Source organism: Lepisma saccharinum, chromosome 4, assembly GCF_977018435.1.
Source record: "Lepisma saccharinum chromosome 4, izLepSacc3.1, whole genome shotgun sequence".
Classification (NCBI taxonomy): domain Eukaryota; kingdom Metazoa; phylum Arthropoda; class Insecta; order Zygentoma; family Lepismatidae; genus Lepisma; species Lepisma saccharinum.
Window position 1 is genome coordinate 93024321 of NC_139232.1, and position 24522 is coordinate 93048842.

The window sequence follows — 24522 nt, forward strand, 5'->3', positions numbered from 1 at the left end:
AGGAACGCGTTCTTCGGCACCCTTGTTCGGCTATAGGAATGCTTTTTATTGCGAAATCCACTTTTCCCAATTTCACGGGTACGAGGGGAATTCTTTCTAAATATCGGCATGCACCGTTATTCCACCCCAATCATGCGCTAGCCTCTCCCGGTCTTCAACCAAATTCTGTTTTTTTTTTGTATTAAAAAAGGAGGCTAAGTCCTTCGTTACTGACGACATGTCACAACGTAGGACCGACGCCTGATCTTTCCTTGAACCTAAGCGCCGGTGGGCATCGTTTTGCCGCTTCTCCTGTCCAGAAATGTATAGGGAAGCATTGATTCATTGCTTTCCGCACTTGCGTCCAAGGAGGGGTCTGTTTTTTGCCGAAAGGTGCCATGCCAGTGCTGCCAACCACTTTTCGCTTGCCCGCAGCAGCGATTGCAAACCCCCTTAGAAATTCACCATCTACATATCTAAATTATACTTCATATTCCGTGTTGAAAACGTTCCTTCAATCACAATCGGCATAAGTTCAGTGTAAGAATGTTAATATTGTGTTTAGGGGTAGTTCAGCTTGTCAATGAGAACCATGTATTTACTATTAAAGGGGGTGGTCTTTGATATTGTATGGAAGATGTGTGTATTATTTTATTGATAAAGGGGGAACATTTATGTTCAATGAAACAGTGCATTTGGGGGTGATATTTAATTAATATAACTGCACAAGATATGCAAATGGAATAGTGGGGATGAAGATTTTGTTCATCGGTGTGTGCGTGTTTGCGTGGAGGAGTCCCTAGATGGCAGCACCGGACGGTAAGGACATCTTTGGGGCCCCGACGAGCAACAGCCCCAGGGCCGCCTTCAGCAGTACCACGGGTCCAAGTGTGTCTATTGGTCCCCATTTAGATTCGGTGGTCATTCCAAAGGAGGGGATGACGCCAAAATATGTGGCAACCCTGGAATCGAAGGGGACCGGAGGAGGACAATTTTTGTGTGAGGGAGGACAGTTGACTTAGAACTGCGGTGAGACAAAGAAGTGAGTTTCTGGACACTTAATATACTACCGTTAAGTTATACTCAAGTAGTTCCGGGTGATATCACTTGGGTGATATAAAGAAGTACGTTTCCGAGTTGACTAGGAATTGTCGGTTACGTATGTGTTCGAGTGCCCGTGGACTGTGACACCGTACGGAAGTGCAACCTCGCGCACTGACCGCAGTCGTAGTGTTGTTGCCCGAGCTTCCCATGCTGTCGGGACTCGACCCGAGGACCCCACCCTGACCCCGTGACCCTGCACACGGACCAGCGCTGGACGGAGGACGACATACATACATCGGCCGAACAAGGTAGAATTGTGGCCACCATCCCCACAACAGTGATTTCGTGAGTGATAGCGCGCAACACTATTTAGGACCCAGGGGGGGAATGTGTTGGGGTACGTTGGCCAACGTAGATGGTAGCTTTATTTGTTTATATATATATCTTGTGTAATAGGGTCTGTACAGTATTTTCGTGTGTGTATATAATATATGTATAAAGTCGACGATTTGCTTTTCTCCAATGCATCACCCTCTTCTAATGCAGAGCTCGTGGGCATTGGCTGGCGACTTGGTGAGGTAGACGAGCATATCAAAATTTATTTCAACTCCAGCGACCTTTCGCTCAGAATCCATGCTCTACCGGCGCGTCTACCGAGCTACAGCCGCAGCCGTGCATCGCAGATGCATGCTAATCATTGGCGGTTCAATTAGAAATGCAAGAATTTTTCAAGTTATATTCACAAGTAGAACTATTATCACATATCTCAGTTATCACACAATGTAAAGCATTTACTAGATATTACTAACTCAAATAACTGGATATAAAATATATCACAATTTGTAATAGTAACAACTTTACTTAGAATTTCCCCAGACTTACTGTGCCAATAAATTAAAAGATTCTGTAGAAATAAAGATGTCTGTACATCATATGCACATCTGCAGAATGAAAATAATGTCCTTGGCCAGCAGCTAGACTATAGAGCCTCTGTTCTCTTCACAAAACTAATCAGGTCATACATGTTTGGTCTCTTTATATGAATGTCGACAAAATTACAGAACAATTTATAACATTCTCAAATGTACGACAATGAATCTATTATGTTGAGAAAACTACGACAATCTTTTAACAATACAGACTTCCTAGATGTCAAAAATCCATTAGAGTACGATAAAAATTAATCGCCATAATGCATTAAGGGCGATAATTGACATAAATGCGTATTCATTCTTCTGGGAGACCCTTCTTTAGATTTACATGGCATGATATATGCTAATATTGTACTTTATTAGAAATATAGCTTTTGTTCTTGAATATTCCTTATGTGTTGCTGAAGTTTGTTTTGACAATAAAACAATAACTAACTGTTTATGCCAAGTGGTTTTATCCCTTAACTCTCAAATATTTTAAGAACGTATTGCGTTTGAATTGTTGTTTTAAGTCCACTTGACGCACATATAGCCTAATTGGCACTGGACCTACAGTTTAAAGTCGGATTCGAACCAATGGCGGAAATATGAAATTAATATTTCATCCTGGCTAATTCCGTCAAAATATGTCTGACAGCAACTCACTTGGTTGGTGATCGCATTTGTCTACCTAAAAGGGCGTAAATCGATTCTTTGAAGTTGACATTTCCGTTAAAGGAATGACCGCCATTCAACGGTCTTCTTCAATAGGAAAGGACAGGACAAGGTCATGTCAGAAGCGTTTATTTGGATTACCAAAGCATCCTTGGACAAAGCTGTGAATATAGCTCAATACCGACTGGAATAAAGCATTCATGAGTATGTATGCTTTGCTGAGAAAAATGTTAATTTGAAATTTAAAAAAGCTTCTTTTATTGACCTACATTTGGATTAAATTTGTTAAAATAGAAATTATAGATGTTCGACACTTGAAATACCTAAAGCAACATATATATTTAGTATGTTCAAAATTGATCGATACTGTGCCCCGTGTGCCTATATGCCGCAACCGAGACGGAAGTGAGGGTGGTGTGTAATACCGGTGACCTTGGACTGTGTGCAGCTAGGAAAATGAAACTTGGGCGGTGTATAATCCAAGATCAACACTATTACACACCACCCTCACTTCCGTTCTCGATTGCGCACGGAGAACAGTCTTAATCAATTCTGAACATCCCAAGTATTAACTAAATACATTAAACAACATTTCAGCTTTTTCAATTTATTAATATGTAATTTTCTGATTAAAATTACACTACCACTGTAATGCACGACTGGTATAAGAAGGCATGGTTATCTGGTTCATCTATGATTATATTTTTGCTATTAATCAAGAAGAAAGAGAGAAAAAGAGTAAACTATTTTAAACATTACTAAGTAAGTCCACTTATGCACAGACGGAAGTAATTTTACTCTTCAAAGGCAAACGTACTGCAACCGGGAATCGAAACTTATGTCTAGTGATTGAATTATTTAATTATCACATTGTATTACGAACGTATCTGAACTGATTACATTATTATTACTATCAGAATCTTTGCAAAATAGAGAACAATATTGTCTTTACTTTGAAGACAATCTTCAGTATCAATTTGACTAATTTACTTTCTACATAATGTATTCTATTCTTGTTGAAGTAGTAGGCATAGCGTAGTACTACATCTCTTAGAACTCTTTATCAAAATTATTGGTTTATTTACTATATATATATTGTAACGGTATATATTTTTTTGCTTTTAAGCTGATTCTCAGCAACATACACAATATACACTACCATATATTTTTGAATCCTTGTCCCGAGGTTCAAAACTTGCAGTACCTGAAGTTCTGTGGATGCTAGTTTAGGCAATAGACACGCACTTCTTCAAATTATAGCTTAACGCCCATTTCCTTTTAGATATATATGTTTATTCATATTATATTTACAGAAGTTAATTCTTGGCCGTTATTCACAAAATTACATTCCGGTGTACCCTGTACCCCCTTCCCGAAGAGAGTGTGTAGACTCGCCTAGCCACTGGCTCCACGAGTAAAAAAAAATATAACCCTCAGTACCAAAAAAGGTGGCTGAAGGTATGTGTGTTGTGTACCCGGTTTCCCACATGAAATAAACTATTGGAATAATGTGAAAAGAGCAAGTGTGTGTATTAAAAGAAAGAAAATTAACATCCCCGACGTCGGTTCACATAATAAGGAAAGAAAGCTCGCCCAGCCGCTCCCCTCAGAGAAAAAGATACCTCTTACATTGCTGTACTCCGCCAAACGTCTGAGACCCACTGCTCCCCGGCCCTTCCTATTTATAGGCCCCGCTAATGACCTACACCGTTACTGGAAACTTACCGCTCCCCAAGGCCAAGAACTCGAACGTACAGGAATACATAGACATACACAGTTTATAACATAAAAAAGGATAAAGTAATGATGGCATCATTACAATATACATACAGGGTGTATCAGATTCTAAATTGTCTGTTTGAAATTTTCCAGTCAAAATAAACTGAGCTTTGACAAGAGTTAAATAATAGATGATTAGCTCTCGCAATACGTATGTTTTTTGAAAAATGGCGGAACAAGTGTCATCGGTCAAAAAACGGCCCAAAAGAATTTCCTTGATTAACAGTTTTACATTTTTTTAACCACAGCAATTTTTTTTTCAAAAACACTAAACGCTTATCATTGACAGAATCAAATGGTTTCTGCAGTGGATTGCGCTTAACAATATGAGTAAATTTACGTTTAACATTAACAATACTCCACCAAGTCAAAACTACCTTAGCAAACATTGCTATTTCACAAAAAAAATATACTTTTGTAAGGCAGTGACTGTAGTCTCATGAAAAATATTCACAACAAGAGATAATTTTTGTCAATCCAATGAATTCGGATATAAACTTTTGAAATTAGGTTTTGGAGCGGACTTAATTAACTGGTCTGACTACATTTTGTACAATTGTCTTAAATCATTAAAAGATGCTCGTGCTAAGGTTACATTGTCAAACTTATATTCTATGTTCGTATTAGAAATAAGGTCATTTACAATATTTACATCATCTTTTCGAGTGTAAGTATCCAAATGATCACAGACAGGAATGAGGAAAGACTGTGACTTTACATTCAACCAATTGTTTCGTATGTTCTTAAAATTATGAACACTGTCATACAACACAAATGTTTTAAAAGGATTTCCGCTTATATTAAAGTAAAATTTACTTTCAGATCTTCTTGTTGGAATATTAAACAATACTCTATTTACACTAGTATTGTCACAAATAACATAATAAGATTACATTCTGGAAGAAGTTTAATAACAGTCTTTGTATTTTCTGCTAGTTCCGTACCTTTTACTTGTTTTGTAGGAACACGCTTTACAACTTTTTTAAAATTACCAAAAGCAGTACTTATAAGAAAAGCTACCACAGTTTTTGCTAATTTCTCTGCAGAAGCTAGACCAAAGAGACTGCCATTTTTGTAGCCGAAAGCTTCTTTAACATGAATTTCATCTATTTGTAAGTTGACTACTCTTTCCAAAGCAGATAACTCTTTAGTCACATGTGAAATAAAGTTTATATTCTCAACATCAGTTTTATGTGATACAGAAAAATCTACTCACAGTTTTTGAAGAAGTCTAGGATGAGGCAAAGTGAGAATACTATTGAGTCTTATTGTATTATAACTTTTTACAGAAGACGTATAAATTAAAAATGCATTCAAAATAGTAAAAACATTGTATTTTGGCTTTTTTAAAAAATCAAAGAAAAGTGGTCTTTGATAAAACCTAACTTCTTCAAAATTCGTTCTGAAGTTTCATCCTCTGCATTTCCTAGCTCTGTTTTAAGATCTTCTAAAAATGAGTCAATTTGACTGATTAGTGCATTTGTTTTATCCTCTGAATTTAAAAAAATTGTCACTAAAATCTAGACCAGCTGTTAATTGCTTCCATTCTGAAAGAGAAGAGTTTTTAAAAATTTATGATCCCTCACGGCAGATGGATGAATTCGTTATGATACCGCCATTTATTTGAACTTCTACACCCAAATTGCGATTTATTCTTACACTAGCACTAACCATAGGTGAGTTAATAATATCCAACTTGTAAACAATACAACAAGTGTCACTGGTAAAAACAGACCACTCGTGTTTATCTGACAGCTTGGAACGTACATTTTCACTCAGTCACTCAAAGGAGTTCATTTTGTTATCCTCTTCTATCCGCTTCGGCAACTCCTCCTTTTCCGCTTTCTTCCGCTTTTCTACATCTTGTTTTCTATCTTCGGGAGTTTTCCTTTTTTTACGAGAAGGCTTACTTAAATAAGCAGGCAGGTTAAGAAAAATGCAGGGAACCGCATCTTCTGAAAAAAATAGCTTTGTTTCTCACAAATTTCTCTTCATTGCCCTCTTTGTCTTTGAATGTTTCGACTAAACTGATGTCTTCGGGGTTAAAATGTTTTGCACACACAAATGAATTGTTTCCATGTGTCCAACTAGCTTTAGGAATGGCGCGAATCCACACATTTCTGAGGTCTTTTTTGTTGGAATCTTAAAACACGGCACATATCCGTGTGTTTGAATTTCAGAGTCGTAGTTACTCCTGCAACCAGGAACAACAAACACACTTCTTAGGCATGCCGACATAACTTCCAACTGAACACTGTCACAAATTAAACGTCATGAGGACAAAAACAAGCGAGATCACACTGTCCCTTTGCATTCAAATGGCGCTAGAGGCTTGCGACCAGCCTCCTCGCGACGTTGCCACTTCTCATTCGCTGCGGCCTTGTTCTAGAGGAGGCTGTGATTCACACCACAACACTACTGTGTAACAGTGCCCAAGTGGTAAAGTGTTCGGCTTACATTCAGTAGGTTGAGGGTTCAACTCCCGTGACCATCGGTAAACAAAATTCATTTTACCACTGTACGTACTGGTATTGTTTCTTTCTTCCGTCACAAAGGTGGGATGGATGTATTTTCATGGGCCCACTTCGACTCACTTCACACATCATACTCTCTCCATCTTATACAAACTACCAATCACAGCTAACCACAAAGTTTTCCCCTGACATTTGTCTGCCAACGAGCATTTTGTTTGCATTTACTGTCAGTGTTCCTATGCCCATTGCCCCTCCAGCGAAGCAACCATGATAAAATTATCCCGGTTTCGTCTATCGTGTTTCCGTAATTGTGAATGGTATCTGGATATCATGGAAGTGACGTCCACCTGCTTCCTCAGATACCCCTTTCACGTATTCTTTCTGCGTGGAACCCATTTCTTATGGGGATTCTCTTCCGCATACGTCCCACAGATTTCCCATGGTGCGTTTCTCTTGCGTTTACGATTTCATTCGGAACCGCCTTTCTAACTGCCATAATACTCGTCCTACAGAGGTGTGAACTGTACTTTCCCACACTTTCGGTGGTGTCTAGCTCCGACACTGAGCATCTCTCGGAAAAGTGGAAGAGGAACTTTCGTCTGGGTTTGACGTGATGTATCTCTGGTTTCATTTATGACCATCACTAATTTATTTTTATTTATTTATATATTTATTTATTTGTTTAAAAAGTGTTTTAAAACTGCCGGGAACAGCTTTTCAGCCTTAATATAGCATTAATACTTATGATAAACCCTGTATATATATATATACACACACACACACACACACACACACACACACACACACACACACACACACATATTCATGATAGCCTACAGTGGAACACTGTAGACAATAATAGGTAAACGAGAGAGCTCTGTGTCCCAGGGCTGTGAGAGTTATCTTGAATGACGTGGATCTTAATATATGTTTTTGTCTTCATAACTCATTCTTTACGTGACCATTAATACACTGAGGCACATATTCAAGTAAAATACATTTATGGGCGTTTCCCTCTACATTTCAGAATAAATATCAAAAATAAGAAAATATCTGCAATATAATAAAATACTTCTTATACTGCTCAAAAAATGTAAGTTGATTAAAGTATACAAACTATTTATTGAGAGTGAATTATTTCATTTTTCGCATCCAAAATTAATTTATCTGACAGATGGGAATACATTTATGTAGTGTTTGTATTTTATGAACTAACGTGAAAGAATTATTTGTTTCTTAAGTTAATTTCATCAATTCATTCATTAGTTGCAGAATGATTCAAAATTTCTCATATTAATATACGCCCATGGGAGAAAGTTACGCAAAATTAGATTTAAAAATAATATATAATAGCATGTTTAAGTCGACGCGCTAGCTACGTTAACGACCGGCTGGCTTTGAAGTCCACGGAGCGTGCCCACCAGCTACAACAAGCACATTCAACGCACAGTGTTGCCACACATCTACTCTACGCCACCTTGTCCCTCCGCGCACAAACACCTTCCCACGGTCTCCACATTGAAGTTGCAAAGTACGGCAACAGCATATCCGCAGTCATGTGACTGAGACTCCACGTGGAGTGGACGAGCAGAATTACAGCTGCGCCCATTGGCTGAAGGTTGAGTGTGATTGGACGAAAACAATTCCCACCCACGTTCGTGGCGGCGGATTTCTTCAGTTCTTCGACGTTAACGAAGTAAACACGTGGACTACACTCACATTTGATAAACTCATTTTGCAATATAAACAAATAATTTTGAGAATTATAAAGTACACGGTATAAACCGATAAACTTTTAAGCTCAGTGTTCTAAATTCTATCGAAATCTAATGTAGTTTTCAGATAACTGCTCTGTATACATTTAGAGAAATAATTTAGGTAATGCAGCTTGACGTTGCCATGCATTCATCATATGTATATGTCTGGTCGAATGGGTGACTAGAGTCGACGAGCTGTATCCTTGCGAGTGAACTCTGACAAAGTCCAGCTGTGCAAAAGCAGAGGGAGGAGCTACAGGCTGCCTTAGCCACTAAGCGTTATTCTGCTCTAACTTGGTCGGCTTTAAATCAAGGGGTCCGGGGTTCGATACCCGGTGGAGGCTCATAGTAGTTCGGATCCCACTTCAAACTGTAAGTCTAGTCCCGATTAGCCTTAGAGTACATAAAGTGGACTTAAAACACCAACTCACAATCCTGTAACTTGATACGAAATGATACCAAAACGGCCAGTAGGTGGCAAGTGCTCTCTCCTCTCCCCCCCTCTCTCTCTCTCTCTCTCTTTTGCAGGGTGTATCCAAGGTAAAACGCAATTACTAATTAATTGATTTGGCGTTTTAAGTCCACTTTATGCACATTAAGGCTAATTAGGACTGGACCTACAGTTTAACGTAGGATTCGAACCACTATGTGCCCTCACTGGGTATCGAACCCGAGACCCCTTGTTTACAAGGCAACGACGCTACTATTGCGCCGTCGGGAAGGCACACTATAAATCGCAATAATACAGCTCGTCAACTAAATCAACGATTTATAGAATAGCACGAATCGAGTTGACCAGTTAAGGATTTTATGTTCCTCACAAATGTATACTTTGCTACCTTTTTTCAATGCGGCTGACTGAACCTTGGGTAATGGCTTAGCTTTATATTTAAGTGGAGTTTAACAAATGGCGGATGGAATATTTTGCTCCATTAGTGATTACATGTCAGCATCTGACCTCAGTGGTCACAAACAAATTACAAGTCATCCTTAATTACAAACAAATGTCATGGAAATTATTTTTGCGCGACAATTAGTTGACAGTTGAATGTGGAAAATGTTCCCGTTAAGTGAAAAAGAACATTCATGTGTGCATTTGTCAAAAGAGTAAGTAGTGTTAGGCATAAAGTGGTTCGTTAGAAGTATGTTGGAGAACTAGTGGCCTACATTAATTTTCGTATATTGACTTAGTGACATTCCAATACGGTCTCGTCAATGTTGCATGTCATATTGTACTTTCCGCACATTTCCAAAGTTCTTGGATTAATGTTTATGACAATTATTAATGATTAAGTTATTTTATTCAGAAGTCGTGTGTTACCGAGTTAGACTAGTAATGAATGTATGTACATTTGACCTTCAGAATATTTTTATCTTCTCAGTGAGTTTCGTGACTATTTAAATAATATATCTGCAGGTATCCTCAAAGCGAGAAAAATCTATTTTTGTTAAAATACAGTATAGATTGTATTCAAATAAGTACTGTCGAAAGATTGGAGTTCAAAATATAGCAACTACAACGGTTATAGTGCAAAATATTAGTGCGTATTTTACAAGTTAACAGGACATAGAGATTTTCATAATTCTCTGTACATGTTTTAAAGAAAAATGTGTCCAAAATACGTTTTATGTGGGTTTTGTTTTACTTCGTTTTCCTGCCACTTTGACTAATCGCAAAAAATACGATTTAATATGTTAGAAGTAACCCGGATTGAATGACGTATTGCTCTCATGTTTGATATTTTATGAAGATTATATGTAATAAACTTGCATAGAAAAGCAGGAAGCCCACATGTGAAGGAATATTGTTCCATTCACTTTAGAAAAATAGTTATCTAAGACGAATCAACTTAAGACATTTTGAAGTGGGTTTATTATTTAAGTGTTGATACAATCATAGAATAACATCATACACCTGATAAGTATAAACTGTTACAAGTTTCAGAACAAGATAATGCAGTATTGTAGTGTGATGCACGGCTGCGGCTGTAGCTCGGTAGACGCGCCGGTAGAGCATGGATACTAAGCGAAAAGTCGCTGGAGTTGAAATAAATTTTGATATGCTCGTCTACCTCACCAAGTCGCCAGCCAATGCCCACGAGCTCTGCATTAGAAGAGGGTGATGCATTGGAGAAAAGCAAATAGTCGACTTTATACATATATTATATAGACACACGAAAATACTCTACAGATCCTATTACACAAGATATATATACAAACATAAAGCAACCATCTACGTTGGCCAACGTATCCCAACACATTCCCCCCTGGGCCCAAAATAGTGTTGCGCGCTATCACTCACAAATCACTGTTGTGGGGGTGGTGGCCACAATCCTACCTTGGTCCGGCCGATGTATCTACGTCGTCCTCCGTCCAGCGCTGGTCCGTGTGCAGGGTCACAGGGTCACGGTGGGGTCCTCGGGTCGAGTCCCGACAGCATGGGGAAGGAAGCTCGGGCAACGACACTACGACTGCGGTCAGTGCGCGAGGTTACACTTCCGTACGGTGTCACAGTCCACGGGCACTCGAACACATACGTGACCGACAGTTCAAACGTACTTCTTTATATCACCAAGTGATATCACCCGGAACTACTTGAGTATAACTTAACGGTAGTACATTAAGTGTCTAGAAACTCCCTTCTCTATCTCACCGCGGTTCTAAGTCAACTGTCTCCTCTCTCTCAAAAATTGTCCTCCTCCGGTCCCCTTCGATTCCAGGGTTGCCACATATTTTGGCGTCATCCCCTCCTTTGGAATGACCACCGAATCTAAATGGGAACCAATAGACACACTTGGACCCGTGGTACTGCTGAAAGCGGCCCTGGGGCTGTTGCTCGTCGGGGCCCCAAAGATGTTCTTACCGTCCGGTGCTGCCGTCTAGGGACTCCTCCACGCAAACACGCACACACCGATGAACAAAATCTTCATCCCCACTATTCCATTCGCATGTCTTGGGCAGTTATATTAGTTAACCCCCAAATGTACTGTTTCATTGAACATAAACGTTCACCCTTTATCAATAAAATAATACACACATCTTAATACAATATCAAAGTCCCCCCTTTAATAACAAATACATGGTTCTCATTTGCAAGCTGAACTACCCCTAAACACCATATTAATATTCTTACACTGAACTCATGCCGATTGTGATTGAAGGAACGTTTTCAACACGGAATATAAGTATAATTTAGAATGTAGATGGTGAATTTCTAAGGGGGTTTGCAATCGCTGCTGCGGGCAAGCGAAACGTGGTTGGCAACACTGGCATGGCACCTTTCGGCAAAAAACAGACCCCTCCTTGGACGCAAGTGCGGAAAGCAATGAATCAATGCTTCCCTATACATTTCTGGACAGGAGAAGCGGCAAAACGATGCCCACCGGCACTTAGGTTCGAGGAGAGATCAGGCGTCGGTCCTACGTTGCGACATGTCGTCAGTAACGAAGGACTTAGCCTCCTTTTTTAATACAAAAAAACAGAATTTGGTTGAAGACCGGGAGAGGCTAGCGTATGATTGGGGTGGAATAACGGTGCATGCCGATATTTAGAAAGAATTCCCCCCGTACCCGTGAAATTGGGAAAAGTGGATTTCGCAATAAAAAGCATTCCTGTAGCCGAACAAGGGTGCCGAAGAACGCGTTCCTCAACCGGCAGAGGGAGCGAGCAACGAGGCAGGCCAATGTAAAACAAATTTATATACACACACGAAAAATTTATATTTATATATGGTAGAAAAAAGCTGTACATTACAGTAGTGTATAATTAAATGTTAGTTAATCTACATCAGAATGACAAATCACTGTACAGTGTCACATTTTCAAGGAGTGAATGTCGAGTTTGAACTTACCGAGGTGCAGTCGACCAGAAAATTTTAGTATCACTTGTTCATTATATGAGGGGTTTATAGCACACATGGCGTAACTCCACTTGTTATAGAAATGAAGTGACATATATAATTTAGAACTGTGACGTATCAACATTTCAGTGCTAGAAGTAAGCATCTTCTATGTCTCAAATCCTTGCTCATAGAAGCACCACTATGTTTGTGTTCCAACAGCTAAACATAGTACAAAATTATCTACATGTGCCTTTTCCTCAAAACTTTCTTGAATGGAGTTACGCCACTTACTCTCTGAACTCCTCATGTAAGAAAACTTTCTTTCAAAATTCCATTATTCGTTCAGGTAACGAATCACTGTCGTTACTGGGCCTTGCTGTTAATGACAATTCTGAACATAAACCTCCAAAATACTTCACTAACAAATACAAGAATCATTACGATGTTGCAAATTAGAAATAAGAGAAAATGGGGTTTCAAGTGGTTGAGTGACAGGACAACCTTATGGTTGTCGCTTTTTGAAGACACTTGAAAGATCTTTTGTCGCAAGAACAAGGAAAACATTAGGTCATCTTTCCACTTATCGCGTAGGCCAGCTTCCTGAAGATTGGAGATAATGCTGTTTATCATGAACATGTAAGGAGAGCCTTTGGTAAAATAAAATGATCTGCAATGGACAAGCACCGGCTGCTCTACAATATGTATAAGGTTTCGGCCATCTTTGTATAACAGGTGCTCGTACTGTATGACCTCGATGTACATTTTAGCTTCGTAAAAAGCTACATCGCGTTGGTACGCTGCGCGCTCTATGTTTCCCCTCACGTCTTCGTCTGTGCTGTAACGGGTTGCCATTTTTTCCATGGCTGGATTCGTAGAGTTCTTTATGATGGGAGCATGAAAAGGATAGCTCTTCACCGGGAGACCACTGTTCTTCACATCCTCCAAAGATCGCATTTCCTGTTCGAATAGAGGTACCGTTAAGACACGTGACAGGTGGCCCTGGTACACTGCGGTTACGACGAGACTGAAGTATGTGAAAGCAGCGAAGAATATTCTTGAGGAATGTGCCCGTGGGTGTTTCGTTGAGACTTGCAAGAATATTGAAATCACATACACGATTGTGCTGCTGTATTTCGAAAGGAAATCCGCATTTGCTGAGATCTGCTTGCTTGCCTTTGCAAAGCTAGCGGCGGCCATGATGGAAGCTGCTATCAAAATCCAGGAGGTTGCCTCGAAAGCGAAAAGCATGCTTTCCCAAAGAGGGATTTCTTGGGATGCAGGCACGGCGAAGCACAGTGGAAAGAAATCTGTCGGCATTGTATAGTCCATGACTGTTGTGTCCTCGACATACAGCGGCATTTGGTTCACAAACATCTCACTCTCGCCCTTCACGATATCGTCTAATAGCACGTTCCACTTTAAATCTTCACTGTCGTGCAACCTTCTACAACCTCTGTAAGACAATGTGAAATTGTAGTGTTCTGAAGCTAGTAATGCAATCATCCCATCACTACCACCGACTAGTGTACGTCTATCATCGTAAATTTCCTCACTATCTTTGTACAGTACGTCTGGATATTTTTCATAACCTCTTGATCTTATATCATAACCGTTAAGATTTCTTAGCTTATTTGGAAACATTTTATCTCCACTTCCAACATCTGCATCTGCTATTTGATATACAGCTCCATCGTATCCATCATCACCTTCCAGGAATGGATTGAAATTCGAAACACGAATCTTCGCTTTCGTGTCATCTTCGGTTCGATACACTAGAATGCAATTCAATATATGAAGAAACCACAACCTTTCAAAAACTGAACGGATCTCATACTTAGATGTTGTCCTCTGAAAAAACATTACTATGAATTTGGCAGCAGGGTTCCAGTAAGATGAACTTTTAGCATTCTCCATAGCTTTCATGGCATTGATTTTCCCATGACATAAAATCAACCATAATTCACTTTTGCCAATAGGCTGGAAACTTGCAAAATCACTACTGGAATTTCCAATTTTCAGCATAACAGGGAGGTGAATATTTTCTTGTATAAAAACCATCATCTTTAAAACGAAATGATAGTTTCTTAAGTCGGACACTATGACAACATATCGGGTATTTAAGAACAGATCCTTTATCAGTAACTTCACAAAACTGAATTGCAGCAACAGATCGTCTCCACTTTGCTCAAAGATAGTTGAAGACATGGTGTTGTCCATTAAAAGTCCAACAAATGTACCAAAAATAATAGGCCATATCCCACAAAGGTAATTCGCCATTTTTTGTGTACAGTACGTTATCTGCAAAGAAATAAGCTGTATTAATATAGTATTCAAAAATATGAAATATACAATTTGGTCTAGCATTTGCATTCAATAGGTAAGACCATCGTGTAGTTTTATGCTCAGGGATAGATTTTCATATAAGTTGTTGTACCTTTATTCCAATTAAGGCTTTCAAAGGTCAATTCCACGCAAGTGGAGGAACTTGATTGTGCCTAAAATATTAAATTTAACACTATGATCCTTCATGTCACCAAATCGTGTTAGTTGACTATCTCTATGGATTTGATTGATTGATTGAGTTCGTGATTTAAGTTCACTTTATGCACAGTAAGGCTTATCGGTACTGGATCTACAGTTTAAAGTTGGATCCGAACCACTATATACCTCCACCAGGTATCGAACCCGGGATCCCACTATCGCTATGGAACCCACTTTGATGCATATACTACATTAGTGTATTCAATTGGAAGTAACATCTTACCTGTGAAGTGTAAATGTTGGGGTATTCCATTAGTTTAGGATTTTTATTACTTACTAATCGACACATCTGCTACTACAATAATAATTAATATAGGAATAGTTTCAATTAAACTAAATGAATATCTGTATATGTTTGGAACATATTACATAAGTAGTCATTAAAATAAAAATTATCTGCTACAATAATGACAACTACAATTAGCTAACAGCTGTTTAATCAAATAAAATAATAAATTTCAATAGGTTTTGAAATGTGTATACACTGATTAGGTGTTTTGTAATGTAATATAGAGTAAGACTAATGTACAATTCATATTTATGTGTAAAAGATTAAACTATTTTCTTTACATAATCATACATCATGTTTCATGGCACAAGAAATAACACTAATTGGGTTTACGTCTGAGACACCTCCGATAGAATAAGCTTGGGATGATTATTATGATAACATTTTAAATTTTGCTTCAATAATGTTCTTGAAGAGGAACAGTATTGTATTTTTTTTAAAGTGTAGCCATTACGCTCTAACGGCTGTAAAATCATTTATTTAGCTACCACAAAAAAATCCCATCACCCTGATTTTTGAGGGAATTTAATTTTTCATCTATGACTTTTTATTCACAGAGTTTAGCGGGAACATGCATGGGTACGATGGTGATGCTATCGACTCGACAGTTGTGTCAGCGATGTTTGAAAAAAATGATTTTATGCCTCGTCAGGGGTTTCACTCGTGCTTGGCCTACTGATATGCTTATTATCCATGTGCAAACATACTTTATTATTAAAACTTAATTTTATTCCACGTGAAGGTCCTCACTCAGACTTGACCTACTGGTATACTTATTATCCGTGGGGTGTAAGGGGTGCTCCTTCCATATAGTGCACCCAATAGTCAACCTCACTTTCACGTAGTACACCCTGGACTGCAGAGTAACGAGGCTCTGGCGACTGGCCCCATTGCCAGTATAATTTTGTTCGTCTTGTCCTTATTCGTGCTGAGTGCTCCTTTACAGCCTCAGCTTTTAAGGAAAGTCAGAAGATTTTAATATTTTATGATTTTAGTTCTGCAACGTTAGAGTTGTTGTGTAACAATAAGGGGCTGGACCCCGTATAATGGGACGGGTGCAAGAAAGCGTTAGTGCTGACGCACCCAAAATTTTAAAATCAAAATCAAATCAAAACTTATTATCCGTGTGCAAACCTACCTAGAGGTACTATACGAATACGTATCTAGATTAGGCAAAATAGGTAAGGTGTATTAACAATCCTTTCGTCACGTGTTGCATGATTTGAGTTCTACAATCTGTTCTATATCTGCCTTTAAAGGCCCAAGGCAAGGCATAATATCTAGTTTTCAGACATTGCGAGCAGATTTGTAACGATGATGACCTTAACTATAAGTTCCAAAATCATTCCAATAGTCTATTTGTAACCAAACTATCTTGTCACTTATACTATGAGTGTAATGCAAAATTTATGGAATACAAACATTTCTTTTATCCTTGTACACAATGAATAATTATACCTGGTCACGTAATAAAGAGCAGCATGCAATTCGTATTCCGTATGCAAGAACCTTAGCCACAGAACAAACTTTCAGAAAACAGTATTTGCGAAAACAACCCTGAGGAAACACGGAATCAGGTAACTGAATGTAGAAACTATCCCCCATGTGAAGCTCGTGTCGTAAACAAACCTTGTTGATCCAGAACAGCTGGCAGTGGCATTGAAACGTATTCCTGTTTCTCAACAGCTGGTGTAATCTGTATTGATTGCGAACTTCTGATTAAATTTAGCACGATTGAGTGACGTTTTGAATGGCTTAATTCCATGCATTCTAATGTGAATGCCGACACACTCAAAAGGTTTTAGTAATTAGTGCCGTGAGTTGGTAGTAGTTGCACCTACTTGCAACGATTTGTTTTTGTTTCTCTAACTTTAATGTTTTAGAAAACATATCATTTGAAAATTCATTGCGTTTCTGTTCTGGAACAAGTAAAGTCAATGTTGTTTTTCAAGGATGATTGATTTATTGAATTGTTGTCTTAAGTCCACTTTATTCACAGGTAGGTTAATTGGGATTGGACCTACAGTTTAAAGTGGTATCCGAACTGCTGTGTAATGCGCCTCCACCAGATATGTTGTTCAAGGACGAATATTCGATTTCCGAAAGAAAGTTTTCATGTATGTCAAGTAACATAACTCTGTGGTGGAGGTCCAGAGTTCGTAGGTTCGTAGGTTATGGTTGATTGTTTGGTATGCTTTATTTTACTTCGCTTTTTATGCCACTTTTGGATAATTTTCGAAGATGGAGATGAGGGATGATTAATGGAATTGAATGGACACTCACAAACATCCATGCCCAAGCCGGGATTTGAACCCTTGACCCGTGGCGTCGTAGCGCGATGTGTTAACTACTCCGCCACGGGGACCGACTCGTGCATCGTTATGTTTTTCCCATCATTTATTTTATAAATTCCTCTCACTGTCACGGTTAACTCCATAGGTAGAAAAGCGACGTAAAATAAAATGGATATGCAAATGTTAATATTATAAGCGGAGGCACTGGGAGAGGGTAGGGGTGAAGCTTCGCATACGTCTCCTTTTAATTCATTATTTGAAAGAATAGAGTTAACCTGTGGACATGGCACATTAGGTCGATGTGGAAGTAGAACTCTACTATCTCAGACATTTCGTGGAAGTGGTGAGGTCAGTTCCACGCTCCGGCCGTCTTTGCCCTCCAGGTTTGTCCCTGGGTACCCAGAACCAGCCATTGTAGATTGTAGGGACATTGCTGAAGAAACTGTCCACTCGAAATCGCCCGTCTGAGGTATCGAACACGGGACTCCAGCGTGGTAGTCAGACGCCCTATTGACTGGATTAACGCGCCTCCGAATATTTTATAAGTAAGTCACATAATTTGTTTATGGTAATTACAAAGGCAACAAACCAACGCATTAGTGGCAATGTGAACATCTTCTGCGGTGTTAAATATGTTTAAGATAAAATTCCTCTTTTCCAGTATTTGTAGCGTCGAAACGAGACGTCACACAGAAAAGGAAAGCTTTATGAAGATAAGTTGTTTGCCTTAATGGCCTCTATACGCTGCGGCAGTTTTTTTCTTGCTCGCTCTGATCACTATTACAACTTCTTTATGCTATATATTTTGAGACTTAAGACGGGACCGATATTTTTCCGTCGAGACCTGGCCGGGAACGAGGTAGATCTTCGTAAATTCGAGACGAAACCAGAAACGAGACGGCATTTACAACTCTAGACGACGCCAATACTCATAAGTCTCGTATCGTATCGACATTTTCCCCACTCATATTAGAGCTTTTTCAAACATAAAGGTAGTAATATTTAAAATATATATATATATTCCAAGAACTAAGAGCGAGACCTTCCACCCTTTTTTATCAGGAAAATTATAAATCAGTTCACTTCCCTCTGCTCTCATGTCTTTTCCACGACTTTCTCGGATTTTGTTTTCCTGCAATTCTCTTTTGATTTGTTTTAGAAAGTTTACACATCTTCTTTACGTTGTCTTCCGCCTCTTCTTTCTCTATCTTCACCCCCTTCCCAGCACTTGGAAGGAATTCAACAGGAGACAGGTTATCTGTCAATCCCCACCCTCCTCGTCGCATTTCCCTTAGCCCGCGAAACTTTCTGGAGTAAATGTTTGCAAACTCCATTCCCTTCACTTGTAATGTTTTCTCTTTTTGTTACATCCAAACCACAAAGTTTCTACAATGTTACTAGAGAGCTTCCACGTCAAAATATACGGAATTTATTGTATTAGGGCATCAACATCGATTTTCTCTGACCTTGTATGTTGGTGTTCTCAGTTGCATCGATCTTGAACCGGTTTTCAAAGGTTGTAATACCTTGCGATGCATAGATCAATTGTAAAAGTAAACAGGGTGGCGGAACAGCGTGGACTTTGTCACGTGCCAGTTTCGATGACACAATGAAGGTTGCAAGGAGGAATGGTTTCTCGGAAGCGACGATAGATGGCAGCACGCCATATAAAGAAGAGCAGAGCTCATTGTACAAACTAGGAGCGGAGAAGAGCGATTATATATATTATAGTAAATAAAAAATATATAATGGAAGAGTATAAAAATTATAGAAGGAGTGAATAAAATGTTGTATATAGCAAATTAAGATAATTAAGAACATGCTCATATATGAAACGTTTAGGAAAGTCGTTAGGTGAGCAAATTAATTCAGAAATTTATCTCTCTTTTAATTTCTCTGACGAGGAGAACATCGTCAGTGTTTTGGTTGTTTGTCCCCGGTGGCGCTGTGTCAAATTAGACGCCCCGAAGCACTTTTCGGTTGCGCTCTTTATTAGTCGCACTGGGCCATTGGCAGCGCTTGTTATTAGCGATCCTGGTTATTCCCCTCTGGTCGTCAAATAGGAGGTGGCGCTATTGTCAGTTTAGTCGACCCTACTCTTTCTACAAGTATAGCATGTATTGTTTGACAAAGAAGCGGGGGGAAAGCGAGCACATAAATAAGATTACGCTTTAAAGGAAGATAATAAATTAAACGAAGAAAAGAAGAAGAAGCCTTTTCGATTATCAAAGAAGAAGCAGCCGTTTCCATATTAAAAGAAGAAGAAGCTTTTTCCATATTAAAAGTAGAAGAAGCCTTTTAGAAGAAGAAGAAGCCGTTTCCATAATAAAAGAAGAAGAAGCTTTTTCCATATTAAAAGAAGAAGAAGCCTTTTAAAAGAAAAAGCCATTTAAAAGAAGAAGAAGCCCTTTGATAATAAAAGAAGAAGAAGCCTTTTCGATTATACACACACACACACACACATATATATATATATATATATATATATATATATATATATATATATTCTCTGTATTTTGTCAAGTTCTCAGAATATAGATCCGCATTTTACTATATCCTCTTGGCTATAAAACGCTTTCTTATTTGGAATTCTCAAACAAAGAACCTATCCCCCTGAGATTAAGATATCTGTAGCCGTGGTAAATAACATGTAAGTACATACCCACAAGGGGCGTAGCAACTTTAGGTCTCTTAATGTTTTGAGAAATAAAAATAATAATAACAATCCAGGAATACAGAAGCGTTTTCTGTTTCCGTGAATATTATTGTAGCGAAATTGAAAATTTTTCCATGAGCAACAGAACCGTCGGGGAGCCCTTAGGTATAGCTACAATAAGTTTGTGAAAGCTTCTTTAAGTCCACTTTAGCCTCGGGTAGACTATTCGGGACTGTATCTACCGTTTAACAAACTACTGTGCAATGAGGCTTCACCGAGGATCAAACCTGGAACACCGCAACTACAAAACGGCAACTATACCACTACGCTATCCGGATGCCCGCTTATTTTACATCACTTTTCTGCCTCTTGGAGGATTCGCAACGATAAGAATGGGCGAAGAAGCGATGAAATGTGTTATAGGACCAGGGCTCGAAATGGATATTCCTAGCTTGTGGATGCTTGGTCGATTGATTGATTGATTGATTTAGTTTATTTTACTTCGCGTTTTGTGCCTCTTGCCTAATGTGCGAAGATGGGGATGAGTGATGAAATGATTAAATTGGTGAATGGACATTCACAAACAACCAAGCCCGAGCGAGATTCGAACCCGGGACCCTTGGCATCGAAGCGGACCACTCGGCCACAGGGTCCGGCGGATGCTTGGTCGAGTTTGAGAATAGTTGAAAGATGCTTGTTTGAATGTACATAGAGGCAGTGAGTGCAGTATGGAGTAATGCTTACGCAAATTATGTTAGCTAGATGTATGCTTTGTGGAAATTTTCTTAAAGCGAGTAACATCCTCCCCACTTCGAAAACTAAATACAGTGATGCACGCATACATTACCATATGGTTCGAACTTGGAACCTCTGGCTTCCTAGCGTGTTATACTGATTTCCCCGCCAGGGAAATGGCTTCCTTTGAGAATCAATGAGAATAATGTTATTAGTAACTTTAGAAAAATGTCTTCTAATATAATATAACACTTATTCCTTTCACGAGCAGATAAATCTTAGTGGTATATTCACGCACATGCGAAAAATGATATCAATCGTTTTTAAATGTAAAGTATCACTCTCATGTCGATTGAGTTGGTATTAAGTCCACTTTATGCACAATAAGGCTAATCGGGACTGTACCTGCAGTTAAAAGTGGGATCCAAATCAGTATGTGCCTCCATCGGGTATCGTACCTTGGACCCTTTGATTACAAGGCGACGACACTACCACTGCGCCATCGGGGAGGACCAACTCTCATGTCGAATTTGTAGTATCATACAATAATATAAATGAAACAACTTATTCAAGCATACCTTTCTGCACAATGCACATAACCTTTGTATATTTATTCAGTCCCCCTTCATGTTTCAAATACGTTCCAGAGTAATGCAAGGTGTATCTAACAGTCATGTCCATATATTCTGAATTGTGTTTTAAGAAGTCTGGTACGAAGTAGGACTCTTGGATAGTAATAAGTCTCTGTCTAGTTTTGACAATGCTCTCGATCACGGCTCGATTTCTTGTGCAGTGGTCTGTCTAAAAATTCATCCGGAGTTACATTTATCGGTAAACCTGTACTTTACCGGTCGCGGCAAAATTTTATCTCAGTCTAGCTCTGATATATTGTAACTGAAATAAAATGAAACGCCTTCCCGATGGCGTGATGTCACCTTGTAATCAGTGAGTCCTTGGTGTAATCCTCGGTTGAAGCACGTTGCACAGTGATTCTGATTCCACTTTAGACCGGTCGCGATTAGCCTATGTTTGCAAAAAATAGACTTAAATCAAATTTTGAAATAAATTGCACATATTTCTAGAAATAGCTATTGCATTCATAGCTAGAATTCGTTTGTTTTGAAATAGCATTGCTTTTATTGTGTCTGTGTATTATGTGTGTGTGTGTGTGTATCAAAACAGTAGAGGCCATAGATTTAAGTTCTCCCGAAGAAGAGAATTGCTGAATAAAAAGTTGTAGCCATACTACACAACATGAAAACCAAGCAGATGTCAATTTCGCTAATGGAATGGTTCGTTAAATTAACTAAAGGCACTTTCTTGTATCAAATTTGCCCTGAAAGTACTGGCGCAGATCTTTAGCATAGTAAATACTGAAGTGTTCTTTGTCTTAACGGTGCGGTCTTATCTGTGCTTCGTTTTTTTTCTTCTTCTTGGTAAGGTTTTATTTTTTCCTCCCCTTTTTTTTCTTCGAAGAGAACATCATTAATCTCCCCCGCCACTGCTTGACACTTTAATTATATTTTTGTCCGAAAGTTTTACGGTTTGCTAGCCCTGTCCCTTTGCATCATTTACCACGACCGAAATGAGGGTGGTAAAGGAAGGGGTGGTCGGGAGGGTGTGGGGAGATTTTGAATGACTTGAGGATTGCTGTGGGACGAGCCTATAAGGGTGGGGGCACAAGGGTTCAAGATTGTAACTGATTCCTCCCCTCCTCCGCTTCTGAAGTACTTCCAATCCGCCAGCATCGACCCCTGTTCGCTCTAGACTCATTCTTCATCTGTTTCGTTGGTCCGCCGGCTCGCCTCTCCAGACGCACTGCTTCTCCTCTCCGTTCCCCCGTCTTTTGGTTCCGCGGGGCGCGCAATTTGTCATTGGACCACTCGAAGCCAGAGACGGGGGGGTTTTGCGGGCACCAACGTTGCTATCTTAAATAATCGTCATAACTCAGAGGTAGGAGCCAAATGAATTTCTGGAGGTTGTACAATCTGAAGCGAAAGTGTGTTGTATATCTGTAAGAAATGGTCTCTGAGATACATTTACTAACAGAGATCAAATTTAATGTAAGTTATTATAATTTCTACTGAAGGATTCTACACACACACAAACACACCTGAAATTCAATCTGTAAATGGAATTTTCTTCACAAATTAACGTTTTATATTTAACTTAAAATTGTTTGTTCCAATGAAGCAATATATATGTTTGTTTGTTGTTGATAACTGAAGTAACTCAATGGTGCATTCGGAAGTACTTATTTCATTGTAGTTTAACTGGAACATACCAATTCAATTGAAAATAAACATTTTCCTCTTACTGTTTTTTTTTAAAGATGTTCTTTGAAAATGGCAACATTGTACGTTCTGTCCGTGCAGCGATATCCATTAAAACCATGCAAACTGCCGGCTGTCATTGCGCGCGTTGTCGCCACGTTCAAAACACATATTTACCCCTTGAATAAAAATCTGTTTCGCAATGTAGAATTGACAATGATAATGGGTTTTGAAAACAGCTACAAGGAGCTTCAATACAAAACGAAGATCGTATTTGTAGAACTACTCAATAATAAGAAAAAAATTGTTTCACAAAATTGATAACATTTTTCTTACTACATTTTTAAAATCTGAAAATTTAGAATTTTAGTTATAACCTATACCTCTATTGTACTTACATTTCATCACGGTCGGACCACAAGTTTCTATTTATAGAATTTAAAAAAAGAGCAGTCGTTTGGAAAACCAATGAAAGGGCACTCTTTTTTTCCCGCGACGATTAAAAATTGCTTAGCGTCCGCAGATTAACGCAAAATTCAATTAGGTAAATTTTGCTGTGACTCGTTTTTACGTAGGCCTACTCGTTAATTTGTAATTATAGTCTAAGCTCAAATATCCATAATTTTTAATCCGATAGTAAATAGCAAGTCTTCAATAGAGAGAGTTCGCCCATCGCCGTAGAGGTAGGCAATACACTGTGCAGTGAAGCTAGAATTTCATCATCTAGGTATCTCGGTTTTTTCGTTGATGACTGTACTTATGAGGAGGGTGCTTATGTAAAGAAGTATATACCCAAGTCTTGGAAACTTGACGTCATTATCCCACGCATAGGTAATTGAACGCACAAATTCACCAAGCGCAAGAGGAGCATTCTGCTTTAGACTCGGCTTCACTGAATTCTCAAGGACCTTTACTTGCCGAGAGGGTCGTCGATTCACGCGCGTTCCTCTAATGATTATCCATGCAGTCTTTTCTATCGAGCTCCGTCCCTGTGCGCCTTTCCCTCCGTCTGTATGACAACTCAGCAGTACTTTGACTCTCCTCTCTTCATCACGAGATGAAAGGATGCTCGGAGAAACCGCTAGCAGGGACTCCCAAGCTTCCCGGCTAAAGGAAACCTCCGGACCATTTATCATTAGCGCTGCCCTGCCATTAGTTGTTCAGACGTCGTTTACGGGAGGCTGTCAATGAGACGTTGGACTCCTGCCAGTTATCTGGCGTCTCTTTCATGCACGATATTGCACATTAAGAGACGCGCGCGCGTGTGTGTGTGT

At 39.1% G+C, this 24522-nt stretch overlaps 1 protein-coding gene across 1 annotated transcript; it reads right to left on the minus strand.

Moving 5' to 3' along the window:
• Positions 1–12823: 12823 nt before the first annotated feature.
• On the minus strand, positions 12824–14383 carry LOC145987012 (uncharacterized). The gene has a single exon (XM_083121475.1). The coding sequence runs from the start codon at positions 14381–14383 to the stop codon at positions 12824–12826; it is 1560 nt and encodes a 519-aa protein (XP_082977601.1).
• Between the last annotated feature and the right edge of the window lie 10139 nt (positions 14384–24522).